Raw genomic sequence first — 17,904 nt, forward strand, 5'->3', positions numbered from 1 at the left:
AACATGCGATCTCGTGCTATTGGACACGGTCATCTACAGCCCACACCGCAGCCTTCGGACGCCGGGCAGCGGTATACAGCTCCCGGCTGCCCTCTGAAGGATGCCATCCTGGCAGTTTTCCTTTGCTGTTGTGACATTTCCAGAGGCGTTCTGCTAGTGGGCCAAGGGGCAGATCTGGTGGGGTGGGTGTAGTTCGAACCCTGGTCAAGGCTAATGATCAACCTTTGAACTCTTTACCCCGCCATGACCGACTTCTGAGACATGGCCCTTAGTGCGTTTCGACACACGCCAGTGGCCACCAGTGCAGGCAGGAATAATGAGCACCCCACCCCCATGGGCAACACACAGCGGCCAGCCTCGAGCCTAATTAGCGTCACTGCAAATGTCAGCGATGGCCCATGTCTCCTAGAGGAGTCCTTGTAGCTTTTACGTTTGGAGGATGTTATAACTTGTCGGAGGAGGGAGCTCACCCGTGCCTCGGTGGACCGGAACAGCCGCGTGGCCTGCCAAACGTAACGCTGGGGATTGTTTATATTGCCGTTACTCTGCGGCGCGCTGATTCATGGATGTGGATTAGGGGCCGGTTTAGCCAAAATGGGTACAGAGGGACATCAGTAGAGCAACATGGAGCCGGTAGATGAAACATTACTGAACAAGCATTTTTCCAGAGACGGCGCTTAAAAATACCCCTGAACAGGGCGAATGCTTCCAGAGCCTTTTGCATGTCAGGGGCTGTTCAAAATTTGCTTTTCCTTCCAAATTAGTTTAAAAGTCTACAGCTCCCTTTCTCCTCGATCTGACTGTTTCATCATTTTCTGTACTGGGGTGGGGTGATTTTATTCTTTATGGCAAAAGTCTAGACAAATATGTTTGCCTTGTCAGTGTTTCTGCCCAACACCCGCCTTGTGTAACCGAACGCACGCTTTTGCTCATAAAGGAACTTTGACACACTGCAGCGCGGGCGAGGACTGTCCCCGCTGCTTTTGTTTTGGAAGGAAGACCTCTAGTTTGGAGCGGTGACCCGTGGTGCGTCGGTCGGGCAGAAACCCAGCTGCGAGTGACGGCCGTGGAGCTGGCAGCCAGCAGGGGGCACCCTTTCAGGGTGTTACTCTGCCAGTAGCCTTGTTCTCATCCACCCCTGCTGATGACGTTAGCAATAACAGGAAGTGATGATCATTTACAGGAAGTGATGATCATTTAGCCAAATGCTAATTGCAGAGTACGTACTTTATAAAGTACTTTCATCTGCCGGCCCCTGGAGGATGGGCTCCCCCTTTGGGTCTGGTTCCTCCCAAGGTTTCTTCCTCTTAGGGAGTTTTTCCTTGCCACCGTTGCCTTTGGCTTACTCAATGGGGGGTCCTTACGAGGCAGAAATGTAAAGCGCATTGAGACAATGTAATGTTGTGATAATGCGCTATATAAATAAAATTGAATTGAATTGAATAAAATTTCGTAAACTGCTGCTGCCTCGGTATAGCTAATGGTATGTGGTGTTTCTTATGGTATGTAGCTGATTCTTCATCAAAGCTAGGTCTTCTCATAATGGTCGGTGTTCACTACATGTACATTTATTTTATTTCAAAGTGATTTATAAGTGAGGCAAATATTGCTTTACAAACATACATGCTCTCGGTGTCGGCTAAGCATCACTGAGGCTTGGCTGAGTTTCCAATGAAGGCCCAGGTACCAGTGTAAGCAGTACTGATGCAGGAGCTACACAACTTTCAAACAAAGCAAGAACTTAATGAAGACTACAGCTCAATGACCAGAAACTACGACATGAGGAATGTTGCTTCATAGACGAACCCTTTCAACAGCTGTCTTGTCAAGGTCTGTGGTTTTAATATTCTGTGGCAGTCAGAAATGGTGGGTTCTTTTGCTTCCCAGACCTGACCTTGCCTGATAGGACCCCGGGTGCCTGCAGCTCCAGCTTCGGTGTCGGATGTTATTTAGCGTTATCTGCGCCGAGGCCCCCGGCCGTGTGCCCAGGAAAAACGGGAGACTCCCAGAGAGCGTGTGAATGATGCTGCACAGAGCTCACCCTAAGATAAAAGCCCTTCCAGACTGTTCTTAATGCTGACTGTGATTAATGAGGTTGAGCGGACGTAGCGCAAACACTCTTAACTGTGCGTGTCAGACATATATCACAGTTGGTACGGTAAAGTTTTGTTTTTCATTTATTTTTGTAGAGGGGTGGGGGTGTTTGGGTTGTATTGATTTTCTGTCAAAATCTAATGAAGTCCATAGATACAGTTACCAAAGCAACAGGCACGTTCAAGGTATTTTGTTTTTGCCAGCTAGTAGCTAAGACAGACGTCTTGGTACCATCTGCGGGGCTCTATCAGGAGCAGATGACGGGTGGCGTGGGACGAGGGCGCCCTGGCGACGGTCTCTGTGTCCGTCTGCCATTGCGCCTTTTAGGCCGTGTGGTCTCTGCTTTCAGTGTCACATGTTTCAGAGTCGTCGCACCACCCATCACATGGCATTTCAGCCGGGTCCTGCCAACTAGCGCCATCTGTACTCGCTTCCAGAATGTTCCCAACGCCTCGGGGGGAGCAAGGATGACTGGTCTCCTCGGCAGCCTGTTTGTTGTCAAGCAAGGCGCCTGATGAACAACGTCGGCCTAAACCGTCAATGGGAAATGTTGCTTTCTGAAAGTACAACGTTATCCGTCAGTCTCCCACGTCAGTGTGCTAAAGAGCTTGATTTAGCTGTGTTCATTACACTGAGGGTGCTCTGTGAAAGAGTTTGAAAATGACTCTAATCTGCCCCTGAGTTAGGGGATGTTTGAGGACCCACCAGGATGCTAACTGATCGGAGTTAATTACATTGAAGCATTGGAGATAAACATTGCAACTCCCTAATAATGTAACATGAACTTAACCATACACTGTGAAACTTATCTAACAAGGACTAGATGTTAATTACAGGCCCCTCCTATTACCGTCATTTTGTGATTAAAAAGTCATTTTTATTGGACATGGATGAGCTTCAGCCAATTTAATGGTAGATATTGGATCCGTAATTGCTTTCCGTTCAACATTTGATGAATATCTTTTTTATAGTGCAGGGGTGCCACTGTTTGTCATTATAAATTCGATTTCTCTTTGCTCTCGATTGCAGATTAAGCTCACACCAAGAATGGTGCCGTGAAACATGTTTACTTTGGTCAGTTTTGAAATACGCCAATTATCTGCTAATTTGAGCATTTTCCTTCCTCAGCGTGGGTTTTGGATTCATTTAAATAATGAGGTGTTTAATTAATCAGATTACCTCTTCAGCTTTGAACTTTGACTTAGTGGCCTATTAAGAGTCCTTTCAATCAAGCTGCAAAGCTACTCTTTAGAAAGCGTTACGCTTGAAAAACACATGATACTGTACTTCGCATTTGTTTTCAGTCTCCAGGACGGACTCAAAAGAGCAAAGGTCACATTTGACGCACCTCGCTCCTTCGTCTGAGCACTGCGACATGGTGCCCATTCTGACGGCATCCGTCGCCAAGGCGCCATCTCGGGCGAGCTTGGCCGGTGGAGAACATGGCTGTCGGTGTGTTGCCTTCCAGCCCCATAGCAACCGCAAGCTCTTTTGTTTGCTGTGCGGGGTGGGTTGCGTGCGTCATTTGGTTTGCGGGGAGGGGAACGGAGGAGTCAGTGTGACTGCTAAGGGATGTAGCAAGGAGAATGGAGTACGGTTGTGTGTGGTGGGGACTAGGTGCTCTAGAACGTATACTCCTGAGAACCTGCAACTCATTTTTGTCCTCTGTAGAGAACATTGTTTTTGTTCAGATTTCTCATACATGCCACTCTATAAAGGCTTAGAGGACAGATAAAGCTTTATAATGACATCACATGTGTGGGGGTGTGACCTGGCCAACTTCCTCTTCCTGTGAAATCGATATTTTACTCAATATTAGACTTTTTCTCCCCCTGGATCTTAGGCATATATTCGAGATGGAACCTTCTGTGTAATCCCCTATAAGTGCATATTAGCTGGGGCTCTGGGCACACAGTGTCTCCGATGCGCACACTCAGAGCTCACATGAAAGTGTAAGCCCACTTATGGTTTGCCATACTGCGGTGTAGTAGGGCAGAATTCCCTTTCTGCGTAACAGGCTCTTCATCTTCTTGCTGCGTCCAGGTCAGTTTGAGTCGTTGGTCTCCTTTTGAAGCAATTTCTTTCCCGAAAGTCCAATTAGTGTGACCTGGTTGCCAAAACCCTGACTGAAGGCAATTTCCTCCATGCCAGCCTCTCACCGACTTGACCAAAGGTGCAGTCCTGCGTTTGAGGCCAGCGCCTATACATTAACCTCATTGGTACACCAAGCCCTACAGAGGACAGTGTCCTGTTTTAGTTGAAGTATAGAGTCTTACATTGACAACTGATCAGATCAGATCCGATTGCATTTATGTCCAAGGTCCACAGTAAATAATACACACTGATGGAGAGACGCCTGACAGCGGATGTAGTGAGATGTTAGCAGGTGTATCACTTAGTGTAACAGGTGCAGGAAAATGGGCAACGCTGCCAGCCGTACGATGACCCACTGTCTGTGTCTAACTTGCAATACAATATGCATACAGTAATGTATATATGATAAACAGCCAAAATATCGAGATAAGCCTAAATTGACTTGCGTCCAGTGATCCTGTCCCTAAATGTGAATGCAAATTGATGCAAGACTATAGATAATACTGAGTCTTCCTGACAAGGCCTATGAAACAGCACAATGTACAGTTAGGACCTAGATGCTTAAGTGTTTTATAACTGCCAGTCTCCAAAGATTAAAAAAGACATACATCATACTGTCAGATTACTTTAGGTAAATTAAAAATCTTGCCACCATGGATTGACGTCATTTGATTTGAACCCCAGCCACACAAGCAAAGGAATTATTTGTTTTTTTATAGCATAATATTGGGAATCAAATCAAGCAGCAGTTAAATTCCTGTATGGAAATAATCTGCCCGATAATATCTGATCACTGGAGAAGCGCTTCCCCAGCGCCACGCTAAGCACGAATCTGCAGTCACTTTTAGCTGTTTAGCTATATTTAGGTCCTGCTCATCCACCTGTTCTGTTCTGTTTTCCGAAACATCTTCCCATTGCTACATTCACCCAATAATGCAGCAGCACTGTCTCAGGAAACCAGATTTTAGAAACGTTCTTTTGTTGTCTAAGTCGTAAAATCTGAAGTCGATCAACCTTTTATCAGCTGAAGTCACTTGATTCTGCCCATGATTTCCTCTTTCATGGCAGCGGTGACTGTCAGTGTTTCGCTGCTGGAGAGGCTTCTTGGGACCATTGACGTTATTTAATCTTTTAGCTACTGTATCTCAGTGACTGATGCAGTGAGGTCGTTATGGCTCCCAGAGGCACTGCAGCGTTTTGATTGGCGGCGTAGTTAAATTATGTTAACCCACATGAGCAAAAAGATCAGGTGCCAAATATTTGTCAGCTTCATGTGAAGACCTGGGATTAGCCACTAATGCCAAAATGTAAACTGGGTAGCCTTATATCTGCGTAACTGTCAGTTTCATTCTGTTTTTACAGTTGTAGACTAATGAATATTTTACTGGAACAGTTCAGGTTAAGTACTTTGCCCTTGTGGTACCTCTTGGGATTGCAACTGCCAATATTTGAGGCTGTAACTTTAACTAAAATAGTATCAGCTGCTTGAAAATAATGGTCACTGATTGGCTCCCGGATGCTGCTTGGGTAGGAAAGCTATCCGTGATTTTCGTTCCTGAAGTATCAGGTGATGAACGCCCAATGCGACCAAGACTTTTGGACAGGGTAGGAAATGGGCTAGAGTAGCGATAAAGCATGAGGGACTATTAACAGTAGGCTATCAGTTCAAGTCCAAGCAAAAGTTTAACACCATCAAGCTACTAAACTGACAGTGCTTTAGCAAAATCTGCAGCCTTATAAATGCGTAGCTGGTATAAATGTAACTTTTGTACATTTTTGTGAGAGATGTATGTCGCCCAGGGTTGGTGAGATGCTGAAAATGCCCTTTGAGATGGTGTGAATCATGGCCGCTTCTTCCCCGTTTTCCGGAGCTTAAGGGTTGCTTCATCTAAGGAAGTCGAGAGAGGAGATCACGTCAGAGAGTCCACCTCTGTCCCCATAACAGGCATCAGCCCCTGAAAGCGGAGATGACGTCACCAAAGTACCAACAAGGGGTCTCTGGGGTGTGACCTTAATTGATTTCCTTCTGTTTTTCTGCTGTTTTTCTGACCTGCCCTTCCAAAAGCCCCCCCCTTCCTGCTTGCTGGCTCAAAATCCACTAGCCCAGTGTTTCCCAACCCGGTCCTTGGAGGCCCCAGATAGTCCACATTTTTGCTCCCTCCCAGTTCCCTGCGGGAGCAAAAACGCGGATTGCCTGGTGGCCCCCAAGGGCCAGGTTGAGAAACACTGTGCTAGCCCACTGCGCTTTCCCAAGCTGTCCATCAACCAGGCAAACTGGCAGTGAAGCAGTATGGCAGATGCCACTGCACGAGGGGGGTGTGTGGGCCACGCTGGCCTGGAGGGCGAGGGCTTTCTGGTGTACTGGGAGATGGGGGTGCGGGATGGGTGCTGGTGACCCGTCTCAGTGGTCCCCCTGGCAGGCGGGAACGCTACATGATTGACAGCAACAGAATAGTGTCGGCTGCTGAAATCTAGGGCTGGAGTTCTGGTGGGGTGGACCCAGGTCATGTGACACACGCGCGTCCTGGCAGGGTTTGTGTTGCACGACCCCAAACGCGATGCCAAGCACAGCGGTCATTTAGGAAACACTCTGCCCCCCCCCGCCTTCCCCCGCCAACCACACTCAGGCTATGTTTGGACCAAGGCCCAATGTCTTCACATGAGTCTGTGCTGGTTCCATAACCCTTGTCCCCGCCTCCTGCAGATTTCCCAGTGCGCTCTGGGGCACCGCCGGTGCAGTGATGGACACAAAGCGTGATATCGACAGTCCGGTCATTGCTATTGAAAGCTGGTGCAGTTTAGCTTACTGTGTCATCTGTCCTTATGTTTTAAGGGAGGGCATGCAGTGTATTGCGGTAGCTGACCTGATTAGGCTATTGATTAAGATGCCATCTGTAAGGTGATGTCAGTTCTGATTTTCCTAATACTCAGTTTGGTGGCGGAACGGGAGTTGAGTGTCGTGTGTGTGTGTGTGTGTGTGTGTGTGTGTGTGGTGTTTTATCATTCTTTTTTGTTGTTGGCTTCTGACCCGGCTTTGCCTTGCCGGAGGTGCTCAGATTTTGTGTGAACCGTGGATAACGGGGGGGGGGGGGGGCTATGCCGAGAATCCTGCACCCCCGTCACCTGGACAGATGGGAGCGTCTCTTCACGGATGCAGCGCACAGCTGTCTGGCTGGATCTCATTACTCTCCCCGTTTGACGTCAGCCAGCGGCTCCCAATTACCCTGCAGAGCCAAATCAGCCTTTCAGGAGCCAGTCGAAACGGAAACATTTCATGTGCGGCTTGTTTCATCGGCATAGGGTGGGGGGAGGAGGGGTTTGAATGGAGTTTAGATGCATTGATGGAGCTTAATAACAGGGGATGAGATCCGAGTGTTTTTTTTGTTCCCCACTATAAAGTGCTTTTCCCAGTCATGATTGTATGTATTTTACCTCCACCCCAGTAACCTGCTGCAGTGCATCTCACTCTGCCGCTGGTAACTATTACCATGTGGCGGTGAGATTTTTATTTATTTATTTATGATCTTTTTGGATATTGGGTCCAGAATCAGGGTCGGTGCACTTTAATTTTCAGTCGATGCACGAGCGGGAGCGAGAGTCTGCAGAGCCATGCTGATGAGGTCTTGAGGATGGACGGAGAGAATGGTGCAGCGGCGCGGGGGAGAGGCGGTGACCGTGGCGATGTCACCGCTGGGGTGACATGCACGGAGAGGGATGCAGGATGTGCTCCAGAGTCACAGCCCTGTGTTAATGCCATTCAGCAGTCCAGTCGCAGGCCCCTTTCTCCTACTAAACCCCAGACAAAATCCTGTAACGTTGCCCAAAATTATCAAAAAAATATTTGGTACTGCATTGCTGCATTAAAATAGATATTGTGGAACCACAGAAGGATCCACATTCATTAAACCAAGTGCCATGAATTCTCTGTCATTGATTAATCAGTATGCAAGTTCTTTTAATTAAAAAAAAAGCATCCTGTAAAATCACCACAGTAAGAATGAAAAAGATGAGTCAGACTCATAGAGGTTAACTAGAACTGTCTGTGATTCCTGTTCAGCTGAGTTTTAGCAATAATTCCAACCGCTCGATGTTAAAATTTCCATTTTTTTGAATGAATGGTCATTTTCCAGCAGAGTCTCATCTTGGTTAGAACGCCAAAAAAAGGAAAGAATCCCCAGTTTAAAGAAAACAGGACACGGTTGCCCCAAGACCTTGCTAAGGATACGCGTTTGGAGGATGGATGGATGGACAGATGCGCCCGGTAACTGTTTCCATGGAGTCATAGATGAGCTATGGGGCATCCTTTTGCTGAAATAAGATTATTTCAGTCCTTTCCCACGCACTAATGTTTGATATCAGTCTGATGGCTCACGACCGTGGGTGAGTCATCGTGGTTTAATTTTATGAAGGGCATTCTGATAAATATATTTTTGTCAGAATATCAGACTGAATGTCCCTGTGTGACTAAGATGGAGCTTGTCATCTGATGGACTGTATGGGCGGAGGCGATAACTGATTATCTCTGATATTGGGGCTTCACCAGTGACCCTGCCTTCTTTAAATAGCTCGGGAACCGTCATGGTGGGTAGTTAATGCTAGCGTGACTATGCTAAACTAAAATTAGCCCCATTCTGTGAGCATGTGATGTAGAGAAGGGGGGAATGAAAGTGTATTGTCTGCCTCGATTGTACATTATTTACAATAAAGCATTTGCCAGATAAATATTAGTGAAGGCAAATAATGGCGATGTGAGTTTTCCTGGGTGCCTAGGCTGTGTCAGGTACCAGGCCAGAGGCACTGCGACTGTAGGTGCCCCACCACCCCCCCCGCACCCAGCCTGCTGGGAATGATCAGAATGAACGGTGCCGCTGTCACAGACGTGATTGAAACAGGACGAGTCAGTTGCCGTTTTTGACGGCTTCAGCGTGAAACCTGAATCTAAATAAGGAAAATTCGACTTGTTACTCAGCATTTAAAATACAACTAATATGCATATATTAATCAGCTGTTGGACCAACTGTTTCATAAAGAGGTGTTGCGCTGACCTTGATTTGTCCAAATTTTAAGCGGCAAGACGGAATGTGGAATGTATAGTTGTGATGTGCCATCTAGTGGTGGGAAGGAGTAATGACAGTCCACTTTCCATTGCCATTGAAATGTTAATAAAATAGCTCTTTACACACTATTTAAAAGCAACATGTTATGAAAATTATATCAAATGTAGAGATTTAAAAAAGCTTATTCAATTTATTGTATATTCACTTCAGTTTAGTCAATTTGTAATAAAAAAAGTTGGTGGTAGATATTCTCCATTCACATATCAAACATTTTACTTTGCCAGTGTTTAAACAAAAAATTAGTAACCCGTATATTTTAGGAAATGTTGTTTTTTATATATATATTAAAATTTTCATTGAGAGGCCTATGAGTTCTAGTTAGCATTAGCTCGGAGAGCAGTTCTTCAGACGTTGCTGTCATTCTGTGTTTTGAGCGCCCCCTTCCTGTCTGTTGAGAACAGCTCTGACCTGCTCCCCGCTCATCTTCGGTTCTTGGCCTTGACTGGTGAGCAGCCAGAGGCGGAGACACTTGCCGATTTCCCAGTAAATAGGTCCCTGTCTCCCCCCCCAACCTGCCACCCACGCTTTTTCGCTTTGTACCACTTGTGGACTGAATCCGCCGTCCCCGAGAGAAATGACATCATCTGCTGACACACCTGAGTCTGGGTCATTCTCTGTAATGAAACTTCCCGTAAGCGAGGCATTTTCCGCACGGCGGAGAGGAAAGTGGGGTGCGATGATTCCAGCCCGCGTGGAATGACCTTCAGCCTGAGACATCCTGTCCGTCCCTGCCGGAGTCCTGCCTCCAGTGAGAGTTATGAATGAGCTCCTCTGTTACTTCCAGTGAATTCTCGCCAGTTGCAGTTACCGAAGTAATGGAGGCCCGTGTGTTTTTTTTGTGTTTTGAACAGCAGCACGAAGCAGCTCTGGCTTTACTGCCACCCCCAGAGGATTTCCAGCACATCAAAGGCTTAGACTTAGATCCAGAGGAGTCTGCTGTGTCTGCTTTGTGTAACTGTGCCTTGGTGCAGTTTATGGTTTGATTCAGTGTTTAGTTTTTTTTGTTGTTCTTTCGGCTTGCAAACCCCGTCCTTGTTGTGTTGTGCCAACCTGCGCACCGTGATGTTTTATAACTCTGGTTAACCAGGGATTTCATAGATGTGCACTTAACACCCCCCCCCCCCCCGCTCTGCTTTTCCCCCCAAAGGCCTTAAACTGCCTTTGAACCTTCAGGACCTTCCCTGGTGCCGGTCCCCTGTTAGCTAGGAGTACCGGGAGATGGGAGAGTGCTTCTCTGTCAGCCTGCCAGGGATGGGTTTCATCTTCCTGACGAGCTGCGGTCGGACAGCTCTGCGGAATCGCAGACGAAAACCAGCACGGGGCCCCAAGAAAGTGCTGCAGTGTCCCCCTACCCTCCCCGAGACTCCATGACGTCCTTCCTTGCCTTTTACTCAGGAGGATTGATGTCTTGTGGGGCAAAGGTTTCAAATTAATTTCTTTAAACCAAAGGGGTTCAGTCTATCATTTGTCAGTATTTTAATGCTTCGTGTCTTAGAACAGTGTTTCTCAGTCCAGTCCTCGCAGATCCCCAGACACGCCATGTGTTTGTTCCCTCCCAGTTCACACCTGTACCAGGTTTCCAGTGCTGAATGTTTCTTTATTGTTTGATTTGGGTGCGTTGGGAGTTGGGAGGGAGTGAAAATGTGGACAGTCTAGGGGCCACCTAGGGCTGCACTGAAAAACACAGTCTGAAAAAAATAGAATGTAGACCAGTTTGAACCAAATAAGATAATTTTACAGTTCTCTTTACATGAGCATTTTGGGAAGAACAATGCTTTTCTGTGAATGTTTTATGTGAAAATTACACCATCATTAGATTGCAAACGGTGTGCATTTTAGCAGATTATGTTAAAATGTGCTAGAATTTGGAAAGGAAATCTGAGAAAGATAAATTGAGTCGTATCCTCGGCAGAAGCTGCTCAATGTTTTTCTTCAAGGGCTGCATGGAGCAGGTTCTGAGGTCTAATCGTGGCATTTTCAGTGCAGACCGAGCCAAAATCTCTGGCTAAAGACGAAGAAGCTAAATAGCGGTTTAAGTGTTATCAGTCATCATAGCTAATTTCCCATTTTAGCTAAATCTCAATCAGAGATGGCAGATCACTTACTCTGGGATTTAACCAGGAAATGTTTCACTAACCTTTCAGCGGATTAAGCGCCAAAGCAAATAACTTGAGGGGAGTGAAGATGATGTGGATCTTTTTGTAAATTAATTTTGTCCCCTTTTATCAACTGCATTTTCTCGAGATAACAATTAACTGTTGAGGCAGTTCTGCTGAAATTGGTCCAAATTTGAGCTGTGACACCTACTGGGATGTATGTATGTTAGTATTTCTCAAAGGGACAGAATTCCGCTGCTTTAGTATTGTTTCCATTCAAAGACAAATAGCTAAACTTTAATATTAAAGTAGCAGTACAATACTGGCCTGGTTTGATGCTGTACATTTATACTGTCCAGTGCAATACAGTGAATGTTTATATAGGTACAGTATATACACGTTTTCCAAAACGCTATGTAATTTAAAATTACATGTATTTTAATAGTAAAGTTTTTATTTTTACAATAGTGATTCCTAAAGAAAGCGTCACATCCTTTAAATTAAAATCCATCAATAAAAATGAAACTGTAACTTCTTCCTTCTTCTGAAGAGCAAACACAGGGGACCTTGTCATTTTCAGGAAGTCGTCACGCAGACTCCTTCCTGAGGGCAGACCTTTGTGGGGACTATGAACTGTTGCTCCTGTGAAGTGCCTCTGAGTTGAGGGGCTGCATGCACGTGCGACAGGATCCAGCCGGGATATTTTTTGGTTCAGATGGGCCGTCCCTCTGTGGGGGGCGGGGGGGGGGATATGGTGGCTCTGCTGACGCTCCAGAGGACTCTGGGTTGAACATCCCAAATGTTTATGGAAGAAAATGCGAGGACTGGAGCCGTGGAGAAGCAGGAGACCCCTCCCCCTACAAAAAAGGAGAAATAAACTTTGCCGGCACCAGCACACGTGCATGATGACCCCCCTTCCCCCGGCCAGCTCATTTCGAAGGGGGGCGTGTCCATGTGGCTTGAGAGTCCGCTCCCAGAGATCCGCCCCGGGTCTCGAAGGCGGCCCCCCCACCGCTGAGGAAGGAAGCAGCTCGAAGTGAGAGAACCAGTCACCGGTTAGCCAGCAGCAGCCTTCTCGCTGCCAAGTGCAGTGCGGCAGTGTGATCCAGTCCCCCGAGGGTCATGTTCCGCCGCTCGCCCTGCCATCGGGGCCGGGTCCACTTTGACTTCAGCGAAGAAGGGATCAGGAAGGTCCGCCTGTCCTCCTCTGCCGCCAGGTCAGCTCCTGCTCCGTCCTGCGTGCTCGTCGTCTCTCCCGGCGACTTCCTTGCTTGTGCTGTCAACATTTCACTTGGGCTGCACTAGTTTCTCGACTTGCCAGCTCATTCCCCAGAATGTATCGGTCTTAGATGGGTTTCTGGTCACGCTCACGACCACTTGCCAGTGTCCCCGAGATCTTTGGGATGGATGCGTGTTCTCCAGCAGTGGAATCGGTGTGACATCGGTCTGAATGCGATCAGCAGGTCAGTACTGAGAAGGCTGGTGTCCCTGTAAGAGGAACTGGGGTGATGCTTGCGAGTGGTTCTGAGTTCACGGAGCGCTAATGGTACCTCTCACTTCATGTTTCCTTTCCTTAATGTGATGGCTATGACCCATCAACAGAACTTCAGCTCAGGAACTCGCGACCTAAACTGTGACTGACACCACAGTAAAGACACGTCTTTTTGCCGGTCGCTGCCAACCGCAATGGCAGATGGTCGATGCCGGCTGACTTTCAGAGATGCATGGTCTCCTGGGGTCTAGACTCCGTATGTGTGTGTGTGTGTGTCTGTCTGTCTTTCTGTCTGTGTCTGTGGGTTTGTATAGATCACATTTGAGGACCAAATTGTCCCCAAAGTGTAGTAAAACCTGAAATTTCCCTACTTTTGGGGACATCTTTTGAGGTCCCCATTTGGATAACCTGAGCTTTATAAAAATCTGTGAATGCAATCAAAAAAGTAAAAATGCCAAAAGTCGTGTATTTCGGTTGATTACTTATGGTTAAGGTTAGGGATGGGTAGAGGTTATAGGTGTTGTGATTGGGATTAGGGTTTTTCCCATAGAAATGAATGTAAGGTCCCCATTTAGATAGGAAGACCAACTTGTGTGTGTGTGTGGTGGTGGTGGTGGGGGGGGGGGGGGGCTGACAGAAACCACCACCCTTACCCATCACTCATTTTCTCCCCTGTGAGTATCAGTGGTTAAGGTCTGAAAGCTGTTGAAAGATGACACATGTACCCAGTGAGTAATATTATTTTTTATATTCAAGACCTCATGCTGCCTGATATCCTGCAGTTTAATAAATCACAATCTGAAGGAGTCAGTCCACTACATTAAACATTTATCCCCCCAACATTTATTGTGGGCAGGGTCATCTGAAGCCAGTCCCAGCCAGAGTGGGGTGCAATACAAGGGGTCTCCTTAGGGCGGATGCCAAACCATCGCAAGGCGCACACACACAATATCGGTGATTTAGAGACATCTAATTGTGTGTCCTTAGATAAAATAGCAATTTCTTGCACTTATACTTCGGAGCAGTGGGAACGGCTGTTATATGTACTTGACGGAGTGATCGATCTGTTATACATGAGCAACTTTGTAAGTTTTGAAAAATGCATCAGTAATTCTAAAGCAATGATTACTGAGCTGCTCGGGGGGGGGTCTATGTTTCTAGGTATTTAACTGATCCCCATGCAGGTGCGAGCTGATGTCACCAACAAGGTGACTCAAGGACTTTAGATGTTGGGAGGAAGTTTGCAAGACAGTGGGAGTACAAGCAAACTCCACATGCACGCCGGCGGTGGGACATAAATCCCGTTTTATATGAGGTGTGGGGAGCAGCGGCTGCCCCTCTGTCCTCCGTTAAACAGCTTTTTTGGTCGTATGTTTATATGGGACCTGTCTGGATTCTTAATTGTTTAGTCTAAAGATTAATGTCATATATATGCAAAGTGCCCAGTGCCCAAGCCGATGGTCTTCCAGCTCCCTTCATTCCGCACCTTTTTATCTCGAGGGATCACAGGTGTCTGATCCTACAGAGGCCTGCACTGCAAGCTGCGTCTCCACAGTCGGGAGAGATCTGGTGCTGCTTTCCTTGCTTTTATCCCTCCTCGGGGGATCAGATAACTCTCTCCCTGCTACCAGGGCCTTTTAGGGTAAGGAAACTTTGTAAGGTTTAAAGAAAGCAGCTCGGATGAGGTGGTTAGACCTGGACAGCATTCTGTTTCCATTCGGATCCGGATCCTGCTGGAGAATAATATCAGCTTTTCCAGACTTTGAGGCCAAGGAACAAATAGAATCATAGGCTCCTGTAGCTCAGTGAGTAGAGCATTGTGCTTACAACACAAAGGTTGTCGGTTTGGATCCCAGGGATCAGATGTAAATTGTAATCCTTTCTAAAAACTGTAATTTGGATAAAGCATCAGATAAGCTAATTGGATGCTGTTTCACTGTATACTTTGCATTTGCAGTGTGGTTGGAGTGCTTGGCTGGTGACCTGTTGATAGCTGATTTTTCCCCTTAACTTTACCTTTGGTCAGCCCCCCCAAAGCATTTCCAAAGTTCACGTCCCTGGGGGGTATTCCACAGAGCAGGATTTCTTCATTAACCGGATAACTTAAGCCAAATGTAAGGATTGTCCAATAGGAATGTTACTTACCTCTTTCTGTTGGACAGGTATCACATTTGGCTTAAGTTATTCAGCTAACTGGGAACTCCTGCTTTGTGGAATACTCCCTGGAATCTTCTCCAGCTTTGACACTGAAGACCTACTTGACTTGACTTGAATGCGGAGCACAATTCAGATAACCTGCTAGTTACTTGCGGCCTCGCTTTAATTTGAATTAATATTAGCATTCTTTTAACAAGGAAAGGAAACGATATTTAGAATGTCTTATTTTCACCATTATAAGGTTTTCCTAACAATGCATTGATTAATGCAGTCATTTTGATTAAAATGTAAACTTTTAACGAGTCATTAAACCAACAGCTCGATGAAACCTAATTAATTAAGAGCTCGGCTGGGTTGATGACATACAGGGTATGACTCCAAAAAGGCTTGGATTGGCGCTGAGATAGGTCAGTAAGTGGTATAGTAGAGAAGTATGGCTGTATATGCAGCTGCACAAAACAGGACCAAAATGGACCAAAATAAACCAAAACACCACTGTATAGCACATATCAATTCACTCGGAAACAATATGCGATTGAGTCGGGTTCAGCTTCTTTAGATTATAAAACAATTAATGGTTAAAAAGGAAAAAAGAAAACAACTTAATCAGTGCCTGAAGTGTTGTAAAATTCAGTTTGTGTGTTTATTAAATGCCGAGATCACGGGGCTTCCCGGAGCGGAGAGGTGCTCGCGTTCAGCGGCCCTTTAGCTTAACACCAGTGTTTTGTTATTACAGGAACTGCAAGACAACCTGCATCCTGCGATCGGCAAAATCGTTCCGGCTTGTTCGGTTTAGATAAGCGGTGGGACGGACGTTTCAGTGGCCTGTAGATCCGGATACGCTCGTGTGGTGTCGTCCCCGACACAACCGGCCTTTGAAATTGTCGTCCAGCTGACATGCACTTTTAGTGCTCCCTGAAAGCGAAGCACGATTTGTACACTCTGTTTGTTTGTTTTTTATTTTTATTTACTATAGGCTGCCTTATACGGTTTTTGCGATCTACATATTCGTTTATTGTTCCAGGAGAGCCGCCTATATAATTTGAGAAGAAATCACTGTACGTATCCTGTTTCACGCGCAACGTGGGCTCTTTCAGTCTGCTGTGAAATGACTTAAACACATGCTTGACCTTGTTATGTCCTTTTTATGTATCCGGGTTTAGTGATGGAAACTGGTAGCTTGCTAAACTTATTAGGCTACATGGAGAAGTAGGTTGAACCTTTGTTTTATGCTTAACCCGAGTTAAAAAAAAAAAACCCGCCAGAATAAATGTATTGTGCGTGTCTATGTGAGAAACAATCACCCAGCCTTCCACCCGTTTTCCTCCCTTGTGCAAATACCCACATTGGTTAATGATGTCTGCAGGCTTTAAAACCGCGAATGTTAAAAAGATAGCTGATGCTAAGGTTGTGGTAACGAAAATTTGTTTCGAGTCTGTAGGCCGCTGACATATTACAAACCCACAGTGACTGATGTTCTCTGTATTTACATCCAGCTGTCTGAGAATCTCCAGTCTCATAAATCATAATATATCTGAAGGAGTCGGTTCACTGTATTAAACATTAATCTACCAAACACTTACTGCAAACAGGGTCGTCTGAAGGCTCCGGCACGTAAGGATACCTCCTAGGCAGCACGCTTGTTCATCGCAAAATGCATGCAAAATTTATCATTTAGAGACATTTAATTCTCTCTCTAGATAAAATTATAGTTTGCTCCATTTATTATATGCAGGAGTAGGAAAGGCTGTTACCCTGTATGGACAAAAGTATTGGGACGTCTGATCGTTACACCTACAGGAACCTTTATGACGTCCCATTCTAAATCCACAGGAATCAGTATGGAGTTGGTCCCCCCTTTGCAGCTATAACAGCTGCCATTCTTCTGGGGAGGCTTTCCACGAGATTTTGGAGTGTATCTGTGGGATCCGTTGCCCAATCATCCAGAAGAGCATTGGTGAGGTCAGGCACTGATATTGGATGTGAAGGCCTGGCTCACAATCTCCATTCTAGTTCATCCTAAAGGTGTCCGATGGGGTTGAGGTCAGGACTCTGAGTGGGCCAGTCAAGTTCTTCCACACCAAGCTCATCCAACCATGTCTTTATGGACCTTGATTTCTGCACAGGGCACAGTCATGCTGGAACAGCCAAGGTCCTTCCCCAAACTGTTCCCACAGTTAGAAGTTAGAAGCATAGAACTGTCCAAAATGTCTTGGTATGCTGAAGCATTAAGAGTTCCCTTCACTGGAACTAAGGGGCCTAGCCCACCCTCTGAAAAACAACCCCACACCATTATCCCTCCTCCACCAAACTTTACAGTTGGCACAATGCAGTCAGGCGGGTAACGTTCTCCTGGCATCTGCCAAACCCAGACTCATCCGTCAGACTGCCAGACAGAAGCGTGATTCGTCACTCCACAGAACACGTTTCCACTGCTGCAGAGTCCAGTGGCGGCGTGCTTTACACCCCTCTGTGTGGAGCTTGGCATTGCAGTTGGTGATGTGAGGCTTGCATGCATCTGCTCGGCCATGGAAGCTCATTCCATGAAGATCCCGGCGCAGAGTTTTTTTGCTGGAGTTAATGCCAGAGGAATATTGGAACTCAGTTATTGAATCAACAGAACGATTAAGACTTTTACACACTGTGCCTCAGGACTCTGTTACCCCGCTCTGTTACTTTACGTGGTCTGACACTTTGTGCCTGAGTTTCTGTTGTTCTGAAATGTTTCCACTTTGCAGTATCACTTACATTTGACCGTGAAATATCTATCAGAGAAGAAATTTCACAGTCTGACTTATTGCAAGGGTGGCATCCTATGACAGCACCATGCGTGAATTGACTGAGCTCTTCAGAA

At 46.3% G+C, this 17,904-nt stretch overlaps 1 protein-coding gene across 6 annotated transcripts in view; it reads left to right on the plus strand.

The window, feature by feature from the left end:
* LOC111841022 (3',5'-cyclic-AMP phosphodiesterase 4B-like) overlaps positions 1–17,904 on the plus strand; it is an 87,479-nt gene that overhangs the window by 38,768 nt on the left and 30,807 nt on the right. Inside the window, exon 1 of one of the 6 annotated variants that reach the window (XM_023806449.2) lies at positions 12,436–12,618. The exons of 4 other annotated variants lie outside the window; for them this stretch is intronic. In XM_023806449.2, coding sequence (XP_023662217.1) covers positions 12,524–12,618 — 95 coding nt within the window. In that variant the 5' untranslated portion in view covers positions 12,436–12,523. Of the gene's footprint in view, positions 1–12,435; positions 12,619–12,793; positions 12,865–17,904 lie in introns of those variants that run through there. One more of the 6 variants, XM_072704479.1, reaches the window with a different exon arrangement.

The sequence above is a fragment of the Paramormyrops kingsleyae genome, chromosome 21 (assembly GCF_048594095.1).
Source record: "Paramormyrops kingsleyae isolate MSU_618 chromosome 21, PKINGS_0.4, whole genome shotgun sequence".
NCBI lineage: Eukaryota > Metazoa > Chordata > Actinopteri > Osteoglossiformes > Mormyridae > Paramormyrops > Paramormyrops kingsleyae.